At 65.6% G+C, this 20,061-nt stretch overlaps 6 protein-coding genes across 6 annotated transcripts; 2 read left to right on the forward strand and 4 right to left on the reverse strand.

The window, feature by feature from the left end:
- Positions 1–2,104: 2,104 nt before the first annotated feature.
- Positions 2,105–4,831, forward strand: EMIHUDRAFT_464177 (hypothetical protein; the record flags this gene model as incomplete). Its single annotated transcript, XM_005770274.1, has 4 exons — positions 2,105–2,886; positions 3,268–3,592; positions 3,628–4,308; positions 4,377–4,831. 3 exons carry the CDS (start codon positions 2,105–2,107, stop codon positions 4,021–4,023), a joined length of 1,503 nt encoding a protein of 500 aa, XP_005770331.1. The 3' UTR covers positions 4,024–4,308; positions 4,377–4,831.
- A 1,083-nt stretch (positions 4,832–5,914) lies between these two features.
- EMIHUDRAFT_102570 (hypothetical protein) lies at positions 5,915–6,728 on the reverse strand (the record flags this gene model as incomplete). The annotated part of the gene is made up of 2 exons (XM_005770275.1): positions 5,915–6,443; positions 6,523–6,728. 2 exons carry the CDS (start codon positions 6,726–6,728, stop codon positions 5,915–5,917), a joined length of 735 nt encoding a protein of 244 aa, XP_005770332.1.
- Positions 6,729–10,783: 4,055 nt separating this feature from the next.
- On the reverse strand, positions 10,784–11,498 carry EMIHUDRAFT_451359 (hypothetical protein; the record flags this gene model as incomplete). Its single annotated transcript, XM_005770276.1, has 3 exons — positions 10,784–11,065; positions 11,143–11,301; positions 11,367–11,498. The coding sequence occupies 3 exons, from the start codon at positions 11,496–11,498 to the stop codon at positions 10,955–10,957; spliced, it is 402 nt and encodes a 133-aa protein (XP_005770333.1). The 3' UTR covers positions 10,784–10,954.
- Positions 11,499–12,017: 519 nt separating this feature from the next.
- Positions 12,018–12,380, reverse strand: EMIHUDRAFT_209945 (hypothetical protein; the record flags this gene model as incomplete). The annotated part of the gene is made up of 1 exon (XM_005770277.1): positions 12,018–12,380. The coding sequence occupies one exon, from the start codon at positions 12,378–12,380 to the stop codon at positions 12,018–12,020; it is 363 nt and encodes a 120-aa protein (XP_005770334.1).
- A 2,413-nt stretch (positions 12,381–14,793) lies between these two features.
- Positions 14,794–15,399, forward strand: EMIHUDRAFT_209946 (hypothetical protein; the record flags this gene model as incomplete). Its single annotated transcript, XM_005770278.1, has 1 exon — positions 14,794–15,399. The coding sequence occupies one exon, from the start codon at positions 14,794–14,796 to the stop codon at positions 15,397–15,399; it is 606 nt and encodes a 201-aa protein (XP_005770335.1).
- A 444-nt stretch (positions 15,400–15,843) lies between these two features.
- EMIHUDRAFT_436358 (hypothetical protein) lies at positions 15,844–16,616 on the reverse strand. The gene has a single exon (XM_005770279.1). The coding sequence runs from the start codon at positions 16,597–16,599 to the stop codon at positions 16,090–16,092; it is 510 nt and encodes a 169-aa protein (XP_005770336.1). The 5' UTR covers positions 16,600–16,616; the 3' UTR covers positions 15,844–16,089.
- Between the last annotated feature and the right edge of the window lie 3,445 nt (positions 16,617–20,061).

The following is a 20,061-nucleotide window of genomic DNA, read 5'->3' on the forward strand; positions in this document are numbered from 1 at the left end:
TTGAGTGGTGCTCACGGGTTGCAATGCGCTGGTTGTTGTGCGTGTACGTGTAGTGAGGACGCAGCTTGTATGTTCTCGTGGGGGTGAGAGGGTCCAGGGGACGCGCAAGGCAACTGGGAGTCCCAGTCGGCGCAGGGAGCAGAGCGGGAGACCGTGAGGCTGCTCTCTGAGCGATGACACACTAGCAGGGGCATCAACCATCATGATTGCCATCGGAGTCACTTGTATACGACGCCGCCACGCTCGCAAGGCACAAGGGCCGCCTAAGCGCCTAAGCACCCTAAGCACCCCCCGCTTAGGCCGCTTAGGCGCTACCTTAGGCGAGTGACGGCCGGCTGCCCGGGGCCTGGCGTGCCTCCGCGGGGTGGGGTGAGCGCCTGGGAGAGCCACTCTGCAAGTGTGGTGTGTGCGAGCGTGTAGCCTTTAGCATGCAATCGGCCTTAGTAGACCGGAGGGCTACGAAGCCTTCACTCCAAGGGGCTGGTCTATAGAGATCTATATCGGGACCACAGCCTATACCCGCCCACACAGGAACTCTGTGCCCCGGCGCGCTGCCGCACATGTGCATGCACATGTGTCCTTGGACCTTGCCTGTGCTCAAAATACATAAATAAAGCAGACACCTCAATTGGGAGATGGGTAAAATGGAGCAAGTCTCCCCGCCCTTGCGATCTTTGTGTGCAGGCGTGCAGGGTTCTTTGTGGGTGTCGTGGTCGGCGACGGCTAGCCGGGGTCGTCCTCCCGGGACTAGCACTAGCCGTCTTCCACATGGTCCCTCGCGGGTCCCTGCTGCTCCTAATCTCTTCGTACATCCTCCTGCTGATCTCCGCAAAGTCGCCTGCTCCCCCTCCCTCGTCTCGCCCTGCGCGTCTGCTCCGCCTCCCCGTCGTCTGCCCTCTGTGTCGTCTGGCGACGGGTCCTCCATAGTCGGTTGCGGTCGCCGCCCTCCTTATCGTGCCTCTTCCCAACGTTCCCTCGGCGGCTGATGACGTCTGTGCTCAAGAAACTGGATCGAATGCATTTAATGATGCCGGGTACATGGCTCATGGGACGCCCGCCCTGGGTTCGGCGGCCTACCCGGATAGTGCTTAGTGGCGGGGTCTTGTTGACACTGAGTAGCGCCAAAGCGCCCCACTGCCTACCTGTTGCGGGCGCCCACCGCCAGGCTCCGTGCCCCACCGTACCTACCTATTCCCAGCCGTGCAGCGAAGCGAAAATACCCGTTTGCCCCCCCTTCGTGAATTATGGTTGCGGCCGGCGCGTCGGCTTGGCGGCTTGTACCATGCCGCGCGTGCAGCGCCTCTCGCGAGCCTGCCAGAGCAACCATGACCTACTGGGTTCTCGAGGCGATGGACGGCTCCAAAACGGCGCGCGGCAGCACTCTTTTCGCCCCCCCCCCCCCCCCCCTCCTCCCCGGGCGGTCAAAATCGGGCCTCCCTACCTATTGCGGTGCTCCACCGCTATTCTACCTCGGGACCTCGGGACAGACCCTCGTGACTTCGGCCCCTCGGGATAGACCCTCCTGGCTAACCTCGAAATGTGCACCTGGGATGAGACTGCGCTCCCTGTTTCACAGCCATCCTTAAAGTCACGTGGCTGCAATTAAAGCATCCTAGCCACTCCGCGCTCCCAAGCACGCGCTATCTTGGCTGCGCACCAGCCAGTGCAGCCAGCGTGCGTCCCAGCCATCCGCCCGGCCGCAAGATGGCTAGCAAGATGGCTGTCATACAGCCGTCGCAGCCATCGCGCATCGGCCGGAGATGGCTGGAGAGATAACGACGCCAGCCATCCAGAACAAGGGCGGGTGGCTCGCGGAGCGAGAGCGGAGCCACCTGCACTCGTGTCGGGGGCGGCGAGAAGGCTGGGTAAAATTCGGTATTCGCGACAGCCATCCTCCGCGGCCGATGGCTGCGACGGCTGTATGACTGGGCGGAGTGGCAAGGAAGGATGCTGTATGCAGCCATGATGGGCTGCCATGTGACTTAAGGATGGCTGACATGCCTAGATCTCACCCATTCGCGGTAGGAGGGTATGGCTGAGATGCCAGCCGGTGGTTGGCCGACCCTCCTCGGAGCCCGAACCCCGCGACAGCCCCTTTTTCCAAATGGCCATCCGCGTGCCGCTGTGGCTTGTGCTCTCCACCTTTGCCGCGTTCGCCCTGCTCCTCCGTCTGGAGAGCTCTGCAACAGCGCCACCGCCAGGGTTGGAACCAGGCGAGCTGCCCACTGCGCGCTTTGGACTAGTCCACGTGCCAAAGACGGGAGGGCTTGCGGTGCGGCATGCACTCGGCGACCGGTGCGACGACATCGTCATCGAGAGGCGGGCGCACTCGACGGCGGAGAGCGACGTGCTCAAGGTGGGGCTCCGGCCGCTGGTCGTCCTTCGCGCGCCACTCGAGCGGCTGCAATCCTCGTTTGACTTTTGGCAGCAGGGCTCGAGCGAGCTGTCCGCTCTCTCGCGCGGCAACCCGCAGGCCACGCTCCTTCTCAAGCCGGCGCGTCGGCTCCCGTGGGAAGGCTTCCTCGATGGGCTGCTCAACGGCTCGTCGCCGCACCGCGCGACGGCGCAGCTTATCGTCAACGCGCCACAGGCCCTCGCCAGCTGGGCATGGTCGGCGCACTTTCACCCTCTCCGCCGCTTCGTCGACAAGGAGGACCCGAGATCGGTCTACGTGTGCTACTCGAGGCGGCTGCTCGCACAGCGGCTCGCCTGCATGGCGGCGGCGGTCGGCGTGCGCTGCCTCTTCAACGCCACCGGCAACGTCAACCCGACCCGCCGCCGGAAGCGCGCCGCCTCCGCCGAGCCGGTGGTGCCGCCCCACCTGCTGGCGCCGCTGCAACGGTACCTGAGCGACGACGAGGCAATCTTCCGGCGCCACTGCGGCGCGTGCGCCGCGGAGGCGAGCTGCTGCCACTCTGGCCGCGACGCCGCCGGAGGAGCACAAGGCCGCCGGCCGCGCGACCTGCACAGCACGTTTCCTGTGAAGTGAATACTGGGGCCGTGAGCGCGCTATATCAGAATGTGTGTGTATCAAAGAGGTCGATATGCTCTGGGACACGGACTTTGGGACACCGCACCTCGGACCAACGGAGGCGTGAGAGGAGACGGAGCGAGCCCCCAATTGCCAACAGCGCCCCCACATATGCGCATATTGCGCAATCGCCAAAATCCCGCGTGCGGCGACGGAACTTTTTTGGAGAGGCGAGAGCGCGCGGATCTCTCTCTCTCTCTCTCGCGGAGCCGACTCTACTCTCTTTTTTTGCATAGGTTCGTGCCGCGACCAGTTGTGTCGTATGGGGTGTACAAAGGGCCGGCCCGATTCGGGAGACCCGTCGAGGGATCTGGACAGCTCGAAGGTGGGGACGATGAGCTGCGGCTCGCGTTTGGGCAGGGGCTGTGGGGCGGCAGACTGCCAGACGACTGGCAGGTGATAGACGCGGAAATGTACGCGGTGCTGGCTTACCTGCGTAAGATGGCAACGGCGGAAGATGCGGCGGACAGGAGGTGCCTCGTCTTGAGCGACTGCAAGCCCGCGCTACAGCAGATCGAGGCGGCGTACCGAAAAGGCTCTCTTGAGGGGCTCCGGGAGGAGGTTGCCTCGAGGGGATATGCCGATATCGCGCCCAGCTTGAATCCGTCACGTTCCTGTGGGTACCGAGCCACGCGGGGTGCGCTAGCAACGCCGACGCCGCGGCGACGGCATACATGGGGGCCAGCGAGATTGAGGATGCCACCGCCGTCATCCGGGAAGCAGTGAGGACACGCCCGTGCCTGTACACGGACCGCCGGAGGACGGCAGACGGAGAGTGGAGGGGAGACGTACTGGACCGGAGGACCTATTACGCCACACGCGGCCACACGAACGAGTGGGTGCGAGGACGGCTCGGCGAGGGGCTCACGGCGGGGTCGCACACGGCAGGGGTGACGGGGCCGCTGTGGAGCGATGTGGTCAGGGGAACGACGAGACACAAATGGGACAAGCGCCAGCGGATCAAGGATCAAGCACGGCGAGCGCGAGATTGATTCGCCGACGTGGATGATCATAACGTGGTGACAAAGACCGTCATGGGAGCGCGGGTGCGGCAGCAGGCGGGGGTGCCACACGGAGCGCACCACGAGAGGATCATGCGGGGAGAGGCGGGGAGAGAGACCCCGGGCGCCGCCACAAGGAGCGAACTCAGGGGCTGCCTCGTCTGTAAGGCCGCGAGGGACGCGGCGAGGAGGGCAGCACTAAAGGTAAGCGGGACCCGCTGTGTCCGATCGTGCGGAAAGCCGCGCAGCAATGGACCGAGGAAGACGAGAACCCGCCTAGAGCAACGATGGCGCACTTGCTTAGCGGCGCCTGCCTGGGGAATAGGGAGCAGGCCAGATGGTTCCTCAGAGTAGCGCGAGCGCAGACGGGGACGGCGATCAGCAAAGTAGCACAGGCGGCACCCGACTCCAAGGATACGCTGAAGACGCTGAGGATAGCGCATATCGCTGCGCTGAAGGGCTCACGCTATAGGGTGCTGGATGAGGACGGGTACGATGCACTAGCCCCTGCCGTCGGGGGGGTGTTGCCGGCGCTGGTAGATGATCTCTCGGAGAAGAGTCGGAGGGACCTTGGCGCCGGGGTTACGAGGAACTTGCAAGTCGTGGCCGAGGCGGCGACGGGAGCGGTGCAGAGGTGGATCTAGCTCAATGATGAGGCTACGGCGCGCATAATGAAGAGAGAGGAACACATCGAGTGGCTGAGGAAGCTCTTCGCTGGGTGGAAGGAGGCCCGGCCGGCCTTGAGGGAGTCGCGGAGGAGGAGGGATAACGCAGGCAACGCAGGGACGGGCCAACAGCCTGTGGGAGAAACGAGGGCCGCGACGGCGGCTCAAGCGGGAGGGAGCTGAGACAGTGGGCAGCGAGCGAAGTGGGTGAGACTGATGATGCTCCTTCGACTTAGGGAGCGGTTCAGCTGCTGGGCGGGCTCAGGGTGGTGCTCACGCGAAAAGGAATCGACGCATAGGAGAAAGAAGACGAGGGACACAGAAACTAGCGCAGACGAGAGCAGGGCAGACCCGGGGACTGGGGAGCCGGAGCAGACGGCATCGGCCGCCGAGGGAACGTTGGGAAGAGGCACGACACGAGGAGGGCGGCGACCTCAACCGACTATGGAGGACCCGTCACCAGACGACGCAGGGCAGACGACGGTGAGGCGGAGCAGACGCGCAGGGCGAGACGAGGGAGGGAGCAGGATGTTGCGGAGATCAGCAGGAGGCTGTACGAAAAGATTAGGAGCAGCCGGGACGACCCGAGGGACAATGTGGAAGACGGTAGACGCGGCTAGTGCTAGTCCCCCATCGGGAGGACGACCCCGGCTAGTCGCCGACCACACCCACAAAGAACCCTGCACAAAGATCGCACGGGCGGGAACGTACAAACTGTTCCTTTTACCCATCTCACAGACACAGTAGAGAGGTGTGTGTCCGCTTTTATTTATTTATATTTCCTTTTTTGGATTTTGCCGGAGCAGAGCGCGTAGGCGCGGGTTCTTGTTGAATGTGAGCAAAATAGGTAAAAGAAGAGTCGCGTCTCCCTGCATGGTCCCTCCCCACCGTCGGACTCGCACACACTCGCTCCCTCCCCACAAACCACACCCACGCCCTCGCCCCGCTGCCACCACCACCACTCCCAATCGCGCCCCGGGTCACACACACACACACACACACACACACACACACACACACACACACACACACACACACACACACACACACACACACACACACACACACACACACACACACACACACACACACACACACACACACACACACACACACACACACACACACACACACACACACACACACACACACACACATCCCTCCCCCTCAAGCGATCCTGCCGCCGCCGCCGGTGCGGACGTGCAGCTCCGCGAGAGTCACTGGCCAGCCCGCGCCAAAGCACTCGCCATCAGCGAGGAGGCCTCGACCATCCTCCCCTGCTCCTCCAGCAAGGCCACCTGCGCCATTATGCTGTCCAGCTCGCTCTCCACCCCCTCTTCCCTTTGCCCCCCGTTGGCCTCTCCGTTGGCAGCGCTCGCGCCGGCCGCCACCGCCCGCGGCCGCTCCGTCGGAAAGCTCGCTGCGGCGGCGGCCGCCCCGACTGGCGGCGCGGCCGCACCGCTGGCGGACGGTCTCGCCTCGTCCAATGCGCTGCTGCTCGCGGCGGCCGGCGCGGCGATGACCGCCTTGCGCTTGCCGTTTGCCTTGGAGGGCGAGGCTGCGGATCGGTCGAGCCGAGGCTGCGCGGGGCAAACTGCAGCGACGGGCGCGGTCACCGGCGCGGCCCCGGCCTGGCCAGCCTGGCCGCTCTGCGATGGCGGCAGTGCGGGCGACACGTAAGCGGAGCGCGAGTAGGCTGGCACCTCGAGCGGCAGGTCCTCCTCTTCGAGTATGAGGCGCTGCCGGCTGCAGAGGGACAAAGGGGGAAGGTGGGTGAGGGCCGGTCGCGCGCGCCGGAGGATCCCAGGCGGGGCGAGAGTCGCACTTTAGAACCGCGTCGTCGTCGTCCGCGCTCACGCCGCAGATCGATCCGAGCCGCCGGAGAAGATCCTGCTTGGAAGGCGCCATTTCCCGCAGGCTCGGAGCCAGCTCGCGCAGGCTCGGCGCCTGAGCAACCTTGTCCTCGACATAGTCCTTTAGGCTCGAGGACTTGTCCTCGATGATCTCCTTCCAGCGGTGGATGTCTTCCATCCGAACGCAGGGCTCCTCGTGTGCTTCCGCAGCACCGCGCGGCGTGTGGGAAGCCGGAGAGAAAAGAATTTTCGCGCCGTTAAAGAATTGCCTCACAATCCGGCCGGCCAAGCGCGGCCGCGCACCAAGCCCCGAGTCGACAGGAACGCGCTTTCCGCGCGCGGGCCGCCGCGGCGTTCCCGCTCCTCTTCGCCCGACGCGCCGCCTGCGAAGCGGGCCTCTTCTGCCGGCTCCTCCGTTTGCGGCTACGACTCCGAGGCGCCGGAGGAGATCCAGAACGAGGCGCTCTACCGGGCCTGCCGCGCGTACGGCTTAGGTGAGCAATTCCTCGCTGCGGCGCAGGATGACGAGGGCACATTCGGCGAGTGGCTCGACGAGCTACCCTTCGAGGTGGCTGCGGCGACCGCCCGGCTGCTCAAGCACCACGCGCGCTCCGGCGCGTGGGTCGAGATCTCGCCCGGCAACCCTAGCCAGGCCCCACGCGCTGGCCGCGACCGCGACCGCTCGAGCCCGAACTGCCCGTCAGACATGTCGGAATTGTCGGAGACTAGCGACTAGCACACCTCTGTGTCCTCCCATCCCTCCCTTGGGTTGTCCGTTTTCTTTCTTTTTTCTGTGTCAAGAGTCCCCAGAACCCAAGGAGTCACACAGTCCACCTGTGTGATGCACGCCCTGCGAGCGGGGCGGGGTGCGCACTGTCCCTCTGTGTTCGTGTGCGTCGCCCATCTCTCCATGGAGATGACTGCTCTTTTATATTCCTTATAACAGCAGTCACGAACACCCGAAGGGGATCCCAGCGCTAGCATCATCCGTGGAGGTACAAGTGTTCGAAGAGAGAGTGGACCTGAGCAACGATATGACTTGGCGGCAAATGATCAGTGAGCGTCAGAAGAGTCGTCCTTGCGCGAGGAGAGCTCGATAAACTCGAGGGGCCAAAATATGCCGCGAGGAGGGCAGAGCTGCGACGAAAGGCGAGAGAAGCAGCGAGAGCAAGGGAGCGGCAGGCGGCGGCGCCGTCGCTCGACGCCGTCGCAGAACGAGGCAGAGGAGAGCGACGCGACAGAGGAAGAAGCGACAAGAGAGAGAACGACGAGAGTGGGACGACCGCGAGGTGGCATGAAGCCACAATGAAGGTTGCAGCGAGAATCGGCGGAGAGACTGCGAAGAGAGATAGGAAGAGGCAGACTCCCAAGGGTGGGCGCGACGGCTAGCGCATCACACCCCTCTCCTTAAAAATCCCTGTGTGGTGGCGGCGTGCGTCCTCCCACCCCTCCCTTGGGTTGTCTGTTTTCCTCCTTTCTTTCTTTATAACAGCAGACCCAACCGACCCGGTGCAAAAACACACATCGTGACGGCTCACGGGAGCGGGTGCGGCTCGTGCCAACCGGTGCCGCCGCGCCGCCGGGCCGAGCGTTTTTGATCTCTGGGTCAGTGGGCGCCCGCCCGCCGCCTCTGAGGGGGTCGGGCCCCCTAGACTGAAAACAAAAACAAAATCTAGAAACGTCAAAAACAGCCTGCGAGCGCGGCGCTGCGCGCCGCCTTACCTCGTGCGGGTGTGAGTGACCCCAAACGGCATCCAAAACATGTAATTCGGCGACCAAAAGCGGCGATGGGCACGCACCCGCGCAGCGCCGGCTTTGAGCCACGCGCCTCGATCTTCAGAGGCGCGTGCCCCTTCCGGCATGGCGCCGAAGGTGCCCGTCGTTGTTCGCGTCGAGCTTGGCAAGAAGCATCACCAATCGGGCCGCATGCACGAGGCGGAGGTGGCTCTCTCCCTTGTCGTCAGCGACGCACTCGAGAGAGCCGAGCCGGAGATTGCTGCTGGCAAGCTCACAGCCAGCACTGTCAAGTGCTTTCGGACGACGGAGTTTTCGGGCACCGGCACCGTCCTCGACAACGAGGATCTGGACGAGACGACAGTCGCCACTCTGCGAGACATGTTTGGCTGCAACATCAAAGTGCTGGCGACCGCCGAGGATTCCCCTGCTACCCCCGGCATGCTACCAAATGTGCTGACGCGACTCATGCAAACCCAGGCCGAGACGCCGAGGGCGCTGCCGCCTGCGCCCGACGGCGACCGCTACGATTACCGCCTCCTTCGCGCGCTGCTGTCGAACTTGCAGCGAGACGGCTTGAGCTTTCCAGTCCTCGATGCGAATGCCTCGGGCCAGCGCATTCTCTCTGCAATCGCGGCGGGTCTGCAATACGTGCTTCCGTTTGACGACTCCGATCCGAGCCCGCTGCGACTGGCCGGCCGCGTCCACCTCGTCGTGCCACGCCGCTTCAAGACGGAGGCGCTCAACAATGAGACTCCTTCGGAGGACCACCACGGCGCAAAGCCATTGGACTCGCGCCTCTCGGCCAAGAAGCTGCGCTCGTACGGCGAGGCCATTGCGGGCTTCATTGGCTGCGCACCGTGGTCCGAGACATCACGCTGGCAGCCATTCATGTCCGACGTCTCGGCGCTCGCCGACGGCATGGTCAAGCTCGCGGCCGCGATGGACAAGAACGCAGCGGCCAAGGAGACGGCACGCAAGGAGACCGTGCCTCTTCGCGCGCCCGACCGAGAGGAGGATGTGGTTGGCTCAGAGTTCAAGGAGCCTTGCGCACCGCACGACTGCCTCGCCATGTACGCGAGGCTGCGGGCCAAGCTCGCCAATGTCACCGAGTACGAGCTGGTACGGCTAGACGACGCCATCATGGGCGTCGACGAGGCTTCCACACCCAGCGTGAAGAAGCACGTGCGCGACGCCTTCCGAACGCAGCTTGCCATTCCCGAGAGCGGACTATACCTCTACCTCTTCCGAAGCGGAGGGCCACGCCCACACACGCTTTACGTGTGGAAGGTGCCCTCCGATGTGAAGCTGCGCTCGGAGGCAAAGCAGGCTGCCGCGCTGTCGCGTGCGGCGGCAGTGGTGCCGACGGTGGCGACGCGGCAGGAGCGACGTGTCTCGTTGATTTTACTTGCAGACAAAGAGGAACTGACCGCTGCCCCCCCCCCCCCCCCAGATGCTGCTGGACTACCAGGCGAAGTTCACTGCAACAGAGCTGCCCCCCGCGGTGCTGCGCAAGATGTGGGACGAGCTGTCGCGCGACACGCGCATCGCGCGCGATGCGAGCCAGGAGGCCATCGACGACCGAGTGCTGCAGTGGAATCCCGTGGATGTCGGCTGCGCGCGCGAGGATCCGAGATGCGATCTCGGAGCTGCAGGAGCAGGAGCAGGACGAGTTCTCCCTCGATGACTTTTTCGTCAAAGTCTTTCCCAACTTGATGGCGCATGCGACGCCGCAAAAGGAGCGGGCGACGGCAATACACTTCCTGATGAAGGAGCTCAACCGGCTCGAGGACGACGACATCGAGGATGTCATGTTGCGCGATGGCGTCATCCATTTCGTCAAGCCACCTTCATCGTGACCGTCGCCACCCTCGCCGCCGTCTCGCCTACGTCGCCGCCGTCGCCATCATGCGATGCAGGCCCATTCATGATGCAGGCCCAGCCCACCCCCCTGGCTCCTATGCCGACGTGTCCAGCGTGCTCCCCCGTCCGCCGATGTCTCTGCTGCCGCCCAGCGGAGCTCTGCAGCGGGCCCTCCTCGCCGCTTTCGCTGCCGCTGCATCGCTGTCGGCTCGTCATTTCTGTCTACAGTCATTGGGGGCTGCCATCGCTGTTCTCTCTCTCTCCCTGGGTCAGCTCCAACCTGCCGTGTCGGGACGTCACCCCCTCGGCTCCTCCCCCCCCCCTTCTCCGCTGAACTGCTTGCTGCTGCTGCTCGCTTTGTCCCAGGAGCCAGGTGCTTGTGTCTAATCGTAGTGGGGGCCCTGGCCCCCCTCTGTTTTCTGTTTTCTGTTTTTCAAAACGCCCGCCCGCCCGCCACCCCGAGGTGGCTCGGCCCCCCACTGACCCAGAGATCAAAAAACGTCGGCCCCGTCAGAGATTTTCAGTTTAGTAATCTAGAATGTGGTAAGAACATTCCCGAGGGTGACTTTTCGGGAAGGGCATCGCAGAGGAGCCGCTGGGAGCCGCAGCAAAGAACAACGGCTTTTGTTACAACGAGATTCTTTTCAGAAGCAAGGGCTCGTGACACGTGAGTGTACCGTGCGCGAGAACGAAAGACGAACGCCCTTCGGTGTGTAGACGTTACTGAGGTCCGCCCCTGCCGCAGCACCCCGGTGGCGGCCTCGGCCCCGCTCGGGCTCTCGGCGCGACGCTATGATCCCGGCGTATTCACTCCAGCGGGTTGTATATTGACCTGAAGAGCTTGCCCGCACTGTCCGGCGTGACGTGCACCACCATCGGCACCTCCAGCACCTCGTCGTCGCCGTCTAGCAGCGTGGCCTGCGGGTGGGAGGGACGGGGCGGGGCATCTGTCGCCGCGGCGCTCCGTCGCGGGCCCGGTGGGAGCGCGGCGGCGCCGTCATCAGCCCGACGTTGCAGAGGATCGCCCGCTGCAGGTGCATCACGTCGAGAGAGTCGCGGTGGAACCTCATCTTACCCGGCCCCTCCGGGTAGCGCTGCGCATCCGTCGAGCCAAGCTCGACGACCTTGCACGAGCCAGCCGTGTCGGCGACGAACTGCGGCGCACACGGGCAGGAGCGTGAGAGCTGAGCCGGCCGGCAAGAGGCCACCACAAGCGCACCCGCACGCGCCAGCTGCCCGCCGGCAGTTCGCGTGGAGTGGTGAAGTCCATCTCGAGCGTGATGGCCTCCTCGAGCGCGCAGTTGTTGGGGCCTGCGCTCAGGGCACTGATGCTCGGGCCCGCGTCAGCCATGCCGGTCGTTAGAAAAAAATCTGTACGCGGGCAGCGATGGACCTGCCTTAAAATCCCTGTGTGGTGGCGGCGTGCCGTCCTCCCATCCCTCCCTTGGGTTGGCTGTTTTCTTTCTTTCTTTTACCTGCCGCCTGGTGGAAGCACAAAATCAAGAGAGATAACAAATATAGTTAGAGGCTGCGCAGGCCGTCCCGTTTGCATCTGAGTGAGGGAGGGTGTAGAGGATGTAGAGTGTAGAGCACTGTAGAGCTGTAGAGATGTAGAGCGCTCTGGAGCGCTGTAGAGCTGTAGAGCTCTACATCCGCCGCGTGACGAGGCGGGTGCGTTGTAGAGCGATGTAGAGCGCGATTTTGCTGTAGAGTTTGTTGTAGAGCCGCTCTACAGCCAAACCGCCGGGAAGGCAGTGACTCAAAGAGGTCGAGCCGCGCTAATGGGGTGTCTCCGAGCTTACTGGAGCTCTGATGGACGGCCCTGACTATCCCTGACACACAGAGAGTCACTCTGACGACACACAACACCCTACAACTGCGTCATGACCAGCCTGGCCTGCCATGCGTCGCCGGTGCCGCATTCGTCGCAGTGCTTCTTTAGCAGGCGGTGGACTTGTTGGCTGCGAGGACGGTCGCATTTGCGCGAGGCGAGGCGAGCATTCAGACGCGTTGCATGCGCCATGACTCGCGCCAGCGCGTGCGGGAGCTCCTGGCTGAGCGTTGAGTCCAAGCGAGTTGCGCTGGCCACTATCGCTACGCCGAGCCGAGCTGACGCGCCGAGGCGCCGGCCAGTCGCAGCCGTGAGGCATGCCACAGCAGCAGAGGCACCTCCCACCCATTGGGCGGGCACACAGAAGGCCAGGGCAGAACTGGCAAGTGCAACGCGCCTCATGTCGGAGAGCGACCGTGGTCCGTGCCTCGTTCGCCGCTTATTATGATGTAGAGTTTGTTGTAGAGATTTTACGTTGTAGAGCGCCTCTACATCGCTCTACAACGCACCCGCCTCGTCACGCGGCGGATGTAGAGCTCTACTCTACAGCGCTCCAGAGCGCTCTACATCTCTACAGCTCTACAGCGCTCTACACTCTACATCCTCTACACCCTCCCTCAGGTTTGCATGTTTGTTTGCATAAAAAACGCCCCGCGTGCTGCGCGCGCGCGCCGGGGCTCTCCCCAAACCCCAATATGTCTCTCACACACTCACGTCACACGTGCCGCAATATGTGTCACACACGGCGGCTTCTTCCCGCGCGCCCCTTGCAGCCCATGTTTAGGCGGCGGGCCTTCTCCTCGGTGTTGCCGAAGGCGTAGGAGTGGCCCACGGAGGCGGGCGTGCCGCCACTCGAGTCGTTGCCAGCGCCCGTCGAGGAGGTCTTGAGGAGGATTTTGTTTTGAATTCTTGATAAAGAAAGACAAGGAGCACTTGGACGGTCATCCTCCTCCTCAAGACCGGTTGGAGCACTTGGAGTGCAGTTGGTAACCTCTCTCGCAGGGCTAAAGAAAGAAAGAAAGAAAACAGCAATCCCAGGCGAAGAAGCTTTGCAAGATTTCTTCTACCGCGACTACCAGGTAGGCTCGCCCCTCGCAGCGGTGGTCATTAGGTGGAGCCATTAGGTGAAGTGTCCGCCGGACACTACGTTGTGTCCGGCTCCCATTAGACCCCTAATGCTCGTAGTGTCCGGCGGACGCTACACCTAACCTCTTGCTGCCCAGGTTCCGACCCTCTGCGTGGCCGACTCACACAGCGAGCCTTCCTGTCTCCCTGCTGCTGATTCATCGGTCGTGCTCAGTCAAGATATTGTAGAGACCGACCATATGCACAATATCTTGACTGAGAGCTAAGCCCAGTTCGACGATCGGCAGCCTCACCGCGGGTCGCGCCGCTGTGCAGCGAGAGCCAGGCTCGCCCGGCGAAGGTGACCAGAGAGTGCTCAACAAATACCAGAAAAAATCAGGGAGCCTCAGAGAGTGCCACTGCCATCACCCAGGCCGCGGGAGCCGATCGGCTGCGCCGAGGACAGCTCCCTCAGTGTGCTCCGCGGCTCACCAGTGTGCGCCGCGGCGCCGTCCAGCCACTTTGGCGGCCAGCCACCGGTCGAGTTCTTCGACTCTGGAGGACAGAAAGGTACCGTCTGAAAGGTATTTTCATGCTCTATTGACTGGCGAAAAAATCCCCCGCAAAATGTTTTCACAGCGGGCGTGATTCACACCGAAGCATGAGCAAAGCATCGGGCAGCAAGAGGCTAATGGAAACCTGTGGCAAGTGCGATCTCTAATGGTGCTCTCCCCAGCGCTCCACGCGCGACGCCAAGGCACCGCCTCGCGCTGTGAGGGGCAGCTCGCTACCGCCAGCCGAGGCTTCGAAGCAGCGGGCTCGCGGGCACCTCGCCCTCCCACGCGGCATCTCACCTCGCGTGGCTCGTCGAGTGCACGCACCGGCAGCTCAAGATATCCTCCTGCGCGAGTCCTCGTCGGTCTACGGGCTCGTGGCGCGTGACGCTACTTCGGGCACGACCCACCGTCGCCGCCGCCGCCGAGCCCGCCACCCCCCTCTCCGCCGCCGACTCCCTCCGCCTCGCCGTCGCCGCAGCCTCCCTCCGCCTCGCCGCCGCCGCTGCAGACTCAGCAGACTCCGCCGCCACGCGCAACCACGCAGATCCCCCCCCCCCCCCCCCCTGCCCACCGTCACCAACCACCGCCGCTCCCTCTCCGCCTCTCCAGCTCCACCGGCCCTGCCTGCGTCGCCGCTGCCACCGCCGCTCCCTCTCCGCCTCTCCAGCTCCACCGGCTCTGTCGCTGGCACGCTCGCGGCGCCGCCACTCCGCCCCCGCCGCCACTGCCGCCGCCCGTTACCGCCGCCACCCGCCTGCCCGCCCGCCCTCCGTTCACTTGCAGCATGCAGCTGTCTCAGCTGTACGTTACAGGCGGCCCTCCGAGCGGCGCTGCCTGCGGCACGTGTCGTGAAGGCGGCACGCTCCCTATCTATTACGCACCAACGTATCACGTTCCGTTCTGTGGCCCTCCTGTGTCTGGGAGTCGTCTGGGTGCGCACCACATTCCAGGGTGTCAACGCCATTCCTTGCACGTGCCTGCGTGGGTCTTCTCGTCCACATGGGACTGCGTTTCAGTGCCAGACTTGTGTGTAGAGCTTTGAGCAGAACCCCCTGCGGCTTTTGGGGGAGGGAGGGGGTGCTTGTCAACGCCTGCGGCGCTGAGCGCCTGCGGCGCAAATCGGCTATTGCTCGCTCCACCGCTGCCCGCTAAAAGCCACCAGGTACCGCGACTGCCACCATACGAGCAAAAAAATGTTCGTCATCTCGTCCTCGGCCGCCGCCGCCGAAGCTCGCCACCTCGAGCGAAAGGGCGTCCGGACTCGCGACGCTCCGCAGGGTGCGGCGAGCGACATGCTGCTCACCACGCCTCGCGGCGCGCTCGCCTTCGTGCTGACTCGCGGGGAGGCGGCGTCGGCGGTTGTCGAGCGTGCCACCAAGGCAGCACGTGCGGCACGGCGCTGCACGATTTTGCTGCTCGGCGAGCGCGCGCAGCAGAGTGCCGTCGAGGCGCTGCAAGAGGAGTGTCCCATCGGTGTCAACGTCCTTCGGTGCGAGAACTCCGAGGCCGCGGTGGAGCACGTCCTTGCCTGCGCAGCTGGCATTCTCAACGGCGCACGCTCCGCCGCAAATCGGGAGCCCGACCCCGTCGACGCAGCTGCGACGGCGCTTTCCGAAATGTGGAATGTGTCGCGTCACGACGTCGAATATCTTCTGGCAACCGTCTCTCTCCCAGAGCTCGCACGCGTAAACACGGAGGAGGAGTTTGCGGACCTCGTGCACCACACCGACTCGGTAATCGAGCGCGGCCTGCTCGAAGGCGCTGTCCGGTGGCTGCAGAGCGACGCCGTGGCAGCTTGAGCACCATACAGCATACTCCAGACAGAATCGTGTGCGCGTCAATGAGCAAGGCAAATTGGACGGGCGCGTCCGTGCAACACATCGTCGTCGCATCACGACACCGCGACGAACCGCGGAGCTTGGACGGACGGGAGGGAACCCAACGGGTTTGAGAACGGACGATCTGGGGCCGTTCCATTCAATGTGCATGGATCCTGGAGCTCGCACAGCGCACGCATCTACGCCGCGTTCGCCGGCCGGAGCTGGGCGGGCGCCCCGCTTGCTCACGGCCTCACGCGCGTGCGCGCCGCCCCGCGCGCTCTCCTCGCGCGCCCGGACCCGGCCGGCGCCGTCGCCTCTCACACAGAGCCGACTGACGCGCCGCGCCTGAGAAAGTCCGAGACTGAGAGTCGCCTCTTGAGACACCCCGTTTTCCAGCGCCTGCCTCTCCCCCCGCCGGCACGTGTGCGGACGGCGATATTTTCTGAAGGGAAACGGAATCACGACCCCCTCTCCATCAGAGCACCACGCACAAGTGTAAGGTCTGGTCTGGTGTGTGTACAAGCGGTATCCCAAGAGGGGCCCGCAGCGCGAAGAGACCGTGACAGCCGTGAGCCGAGTGCGTGAGCGTGTGCATGCACAACATCAGAACACAAGCACTCGCGAGAGGCGCCCATACGCAGCGAGGAAGGGAGCAAGGGCGCGGCCCCATCACTCGCTCCCTCTCCCGGAGACTGACCTCCCCCGCCTGGGCTGCTGCGGCATCGCAACCTGCAGGAGCGATGACATATCGACGACGTCCGTGATCGGCTGGGCGTGCTCACGCCCAAAGTCCATGCAACACCACAGCAGCTGGCACGAGGGGACGGAGCCCGAAGTCATCTGCTTGAGGAGCGGCCCCTGCCGCACGTGCGCCGAGGTGTGCGTGTGGCGGCCGAGCAGCTCGTGGAAGACGTCGTCGTGCGTCACGAGCACCAGCGACTCGTGCGGCGAGTAGCGGATCTGCGAGACCAGCTCCGCGACCCGCGCCTGAAAGTCGCGCTCCGACTCCGTCTTGTCGGACCACCAGCGCGCCTCCGCCTCGACCGTGTCGAGCTCGCTCGCCTCGATCTGCTCGAGGCTCGCCTCGTCGCACAGGCCCTGCTCCGAGGCGGCCAGCTCGCGGAACTTCTCGACGCAGCGGTGCCGCATGGCGTCGCCCGATACGGTCCCGATGGACATGTTTGGGTTGGTGAGGCCGCGGCGCTGCCTGGCGTTGGCCTTGACCTCGACCACGCCCGCCGCCTCGAGCAGGGGCAGCAGCGCGAGCTGCGCCGTCTGGACCGCGCGCGTGAGCGGGGACGACCACAGCGCGTGGGTGCCCTGCAGCAGGGACAGGAGGGCCGCGCGCTGCTCCTCGTCGGCGGCGGCGCCGCCGTCGCCGTCGGCGGCGGACGAGCGCGCGACGCCACTCAGCGCGGCGGATGCGCGGATCGCGGCCCCGACGCGCTCGGCCTGCATGTAGCCGATGCGCGACAGCGGGTGGTCCGTCTTAGCCATGACGGCGCGCATGCGCTGGTACGCCTCCTGCCCGCGCTTGGCCATCCCGCCCAGCCGCTCCTTCAGCTTCTGCGTCTGCTCCCCGACGGCTCCCGTGCCGCCGCTGGCGCGCGCGGACGGCTCCTCCATCCCGGCGGCGCGCAGCATCGTGCGGTACGCCTCTGACCACGTCGACTGCGCCGTGTGCAGCAGGAACAGGTGCTTGACGGGCCGCTCGGCGGCGACCGAGCGGAGGGTGATGGTGCACGGAGGGCCGAGCGAGCCGTCCGAGGTGGGCGGGCCACCCCGCCGGCTCGGCGCGTAGGTGAGCGCGCCCAGCTCGAGCTCCTCCGCCCCCACGCACCCCATCGGCACCTCGGCCGACGCGAGCAGCGCAGAGTCCTTTCCGCTGCGCACCGCGAGGTGCAGCACCGTGTCGGCGCCCCAGTGCGACTGGCCGAGGCGGCGCGCCGAGTTCCACGTGCAGCGGCCGCGCCACACCAGGCCGGGCCGCAGGTTCCGCTTCCCCTTTGCGTCGGCGAGCGCCTTTGCGTCGTCGGGCGAGGTGGCGTGCGCCGTGGCGGCCGGCCAGGCCGCCTGCCTGCCGATGTGGACGCCGCTGCTGTCGGCGAGCCACATGGTGACCTGGACGCGCGCGGAGAGGTCGAAGAGGGGCACGTGGTTGACCCCCGTGAGGTGCACCACCGGCCCCGTCGGCTGCTCGAACTGCCGCTGCATCACCAGCTTGACGCCCGCGTTTGGCGTCTGCGCCGCGACGAGCAGTCGCACGTCGGTGATCATCCGGGGCCCGCGGCTAAAGTCGAGCTGGCAGCAGGCGACGCCGCAGTTGGGTAGGACGTCCTTGCAGAGCCGGCTGGCGAGCTCGGTGGAGCGGTGGCCCACGTCGGCGTGCAGGAAGCGCTGGAACATCGAGCGGAAGAAGTGCGAGTGGCCGACGATGACAATCGTGTCGTGCCGCGAGAACTGGATCTGGTAGAGCAGCTCGAGGAGGCGACCGCGCACCTCGTCCCTCGCCTCGGCCGAGGTGTTCCACCACGGCTCGCTCACCTGCAGGGCAGGTCCAAGGCAGGCTCAGGGAGACGCTCGTGGGGGGCGGTTCGGGGAAACGTCGGCGCGCCTCGTCAAAGTTGAACTTGATCCCGTCGCCAAAGCGCTCGGCGCCGGGCGCCACTTCGGCCAGCTTCTGCCGCGCGCGCTGGGCGCATGCGGCGCCGACCACGAGCCCCTGCGTGTCGCGGCCGCCCACGTTCTTCTTCTCGCGCGCGTTGGTCTTTAGCTCAAGCTCCATCGCCGCCTGGTCGCCAGACCCGCTGCTGCTGCCGGCGGCGGCCGCCGCCGCCACCGCGCCGCCATCGGAGGACCTGTCGCTCGAGAGGCGCGCGGAGGAGCTGTCGGCGCCGAAGAGCATCAGCTCGGGCGGCGGGCCGTCCCCCTTTTCGAGCAGGGGCCGCATCGCGACGACCGCGGTCTGGATGGCGCGAGTGAGCGGCGAGGCCCACACGGCTTGAGCGCCGAGCAGCGCGCGCAGGGCGGCGGCCTCGGAGGGGGACGAAGAGAGCATGCTCCGCCCGCCGTCCGCCGCGGCGCGGATCGCCCGCTGCAGCTCGCACGCCTGCTTGTAGCCCTTCTCGTTGAGCGGGTGGTCCACCTGCGAGAGTGAGAGAGAGTGAGTGTGAGAAGGAAGAGCAACCAGACTCCCGAGGTGGCTGTCAGACCTGCGAGACCATCTCGAGCACGTCGCGCTTGGCCTGCGCCTCGTTCCACTTTGACTCGCCGTGCCGCACGAAGAAGACCGTCTTCATTGGCGACGGCGCCGGCAGCGCGTGCAGCCGCACCGCCGACCCTCCACGCGGCGTGTGGCGGGGAGGGCCTCCCTCGCCGTCGTCCGGCCGGAGGAGAGGGACGTCGATCGGGGCGGCGAGCAGGCTGTGCAGCGGGATCTTGGCCGCCGCGAGCGCCGCGTCCGTCTGCGTCGCCCACAGCTCGATGTGCAGCTGCGCGCCCGGGTCCGACACCCCGACGGCGAGCTGACGCGCCGAGTTCCAGACGGGGCTCGCGCTCCCCTCCTTTGCAGGCCAGGAGACGGTCCCGCCGACGCAGCGGTCGCGCGAGTCGACGGCCCACATGATGACGTGCACCTCGGGCGGCGACTTGTCGAAGAGCTCGCGCCCGACCGTCGCAGAGAAGAGGTGGATCACCGGCGCGCATGTCACCTCCTCGTACGTCACCTCGGCGCGGCTGCCCTTAGGTAGCAGCATCGCCGCCTTCTCGTACACGCGCTCCTCGACGTCCTGCGGGGTCGGGCGGCCGTCCGCCAGGTCGTACTCCTCGGGGCCCGCGTCGCTCGCGTATCTGCTCACGCCCGGCTCGACCCCACCGGCACCGGCGGCGGCAGGAGCCTCGGTCGGCGCTCCCGCCGCAGCCGCTGCCGCAGCGGCAGGGCCGGCCGCTGCCGTGTCGTCGCCGCGGTCGGCCTCGTCCGCGGCACGGAGCTCCGCGCGCGCCTCTGCCCGGACCATCCGCAACATCCGCTCGGGCGTGCCCGCCGCGCTCGCCGCCGCCATCTCTGTGATGAAGGACTGAAAGGCGGACAGCTCGGGCAGCGCAAGCATCCACGGGCTGACCGAGAGGGCGTGCTGCACCTCGCGCAAGCTCTCGAGCGGGAGGCCCACACCGGCAGAGTAGGGAAGCTGCGACAGGCGGCTCGGGCTGAGAGGCGGCCGCTCATCCCAGGGCGGCCCTGCCGCCTCGTCGTCCTCTGGCGGCAGCCGGCCGCGTGGCGAGCCGCGAGGCGAGCCGCGCGGTGAGCCGCGCGGTGAGCCGCGCTGCGGCGAGAGCGGGGCAGCGCTGGGGCCCAGATCGGCGCTGGCTTCGAGCAGGTCCACAAGGCTGCCTGCTGTGCCAGCCGCTGCGGGGAAGGCGCCGGCCTCGGCGCTCTCTTGCTCGGGCAGATAGCCGGGCGCGGCGTCGCCAAATTGGTCAGCGAGAGACGGATCTTTGGCGAACTTCTTCTTGACTTTTGACTTGATCGCACGCATGGTGTTGCGTGGAAATCAAGCAGGCCACCTGCTTCACCACACGTGTGCAAATGCAGCCGCGCACCGAGCGCCGACCCAAGGAACACGAGCAAAAATAACCGGACGC

Source organism: Emiliania huxleyi, assembly GCF_000372725.1.
Source record: "Emiliania huxleyi CCMP1516 unplaced genomic scaffold EMIHUscaffold_40, whole genome shotgun sequence".
NCBI lineage: Eukaryota > Haptophyta > Isochrysidales > Noelaerhabdaceae > Emiliania > Emiliania huxleyi.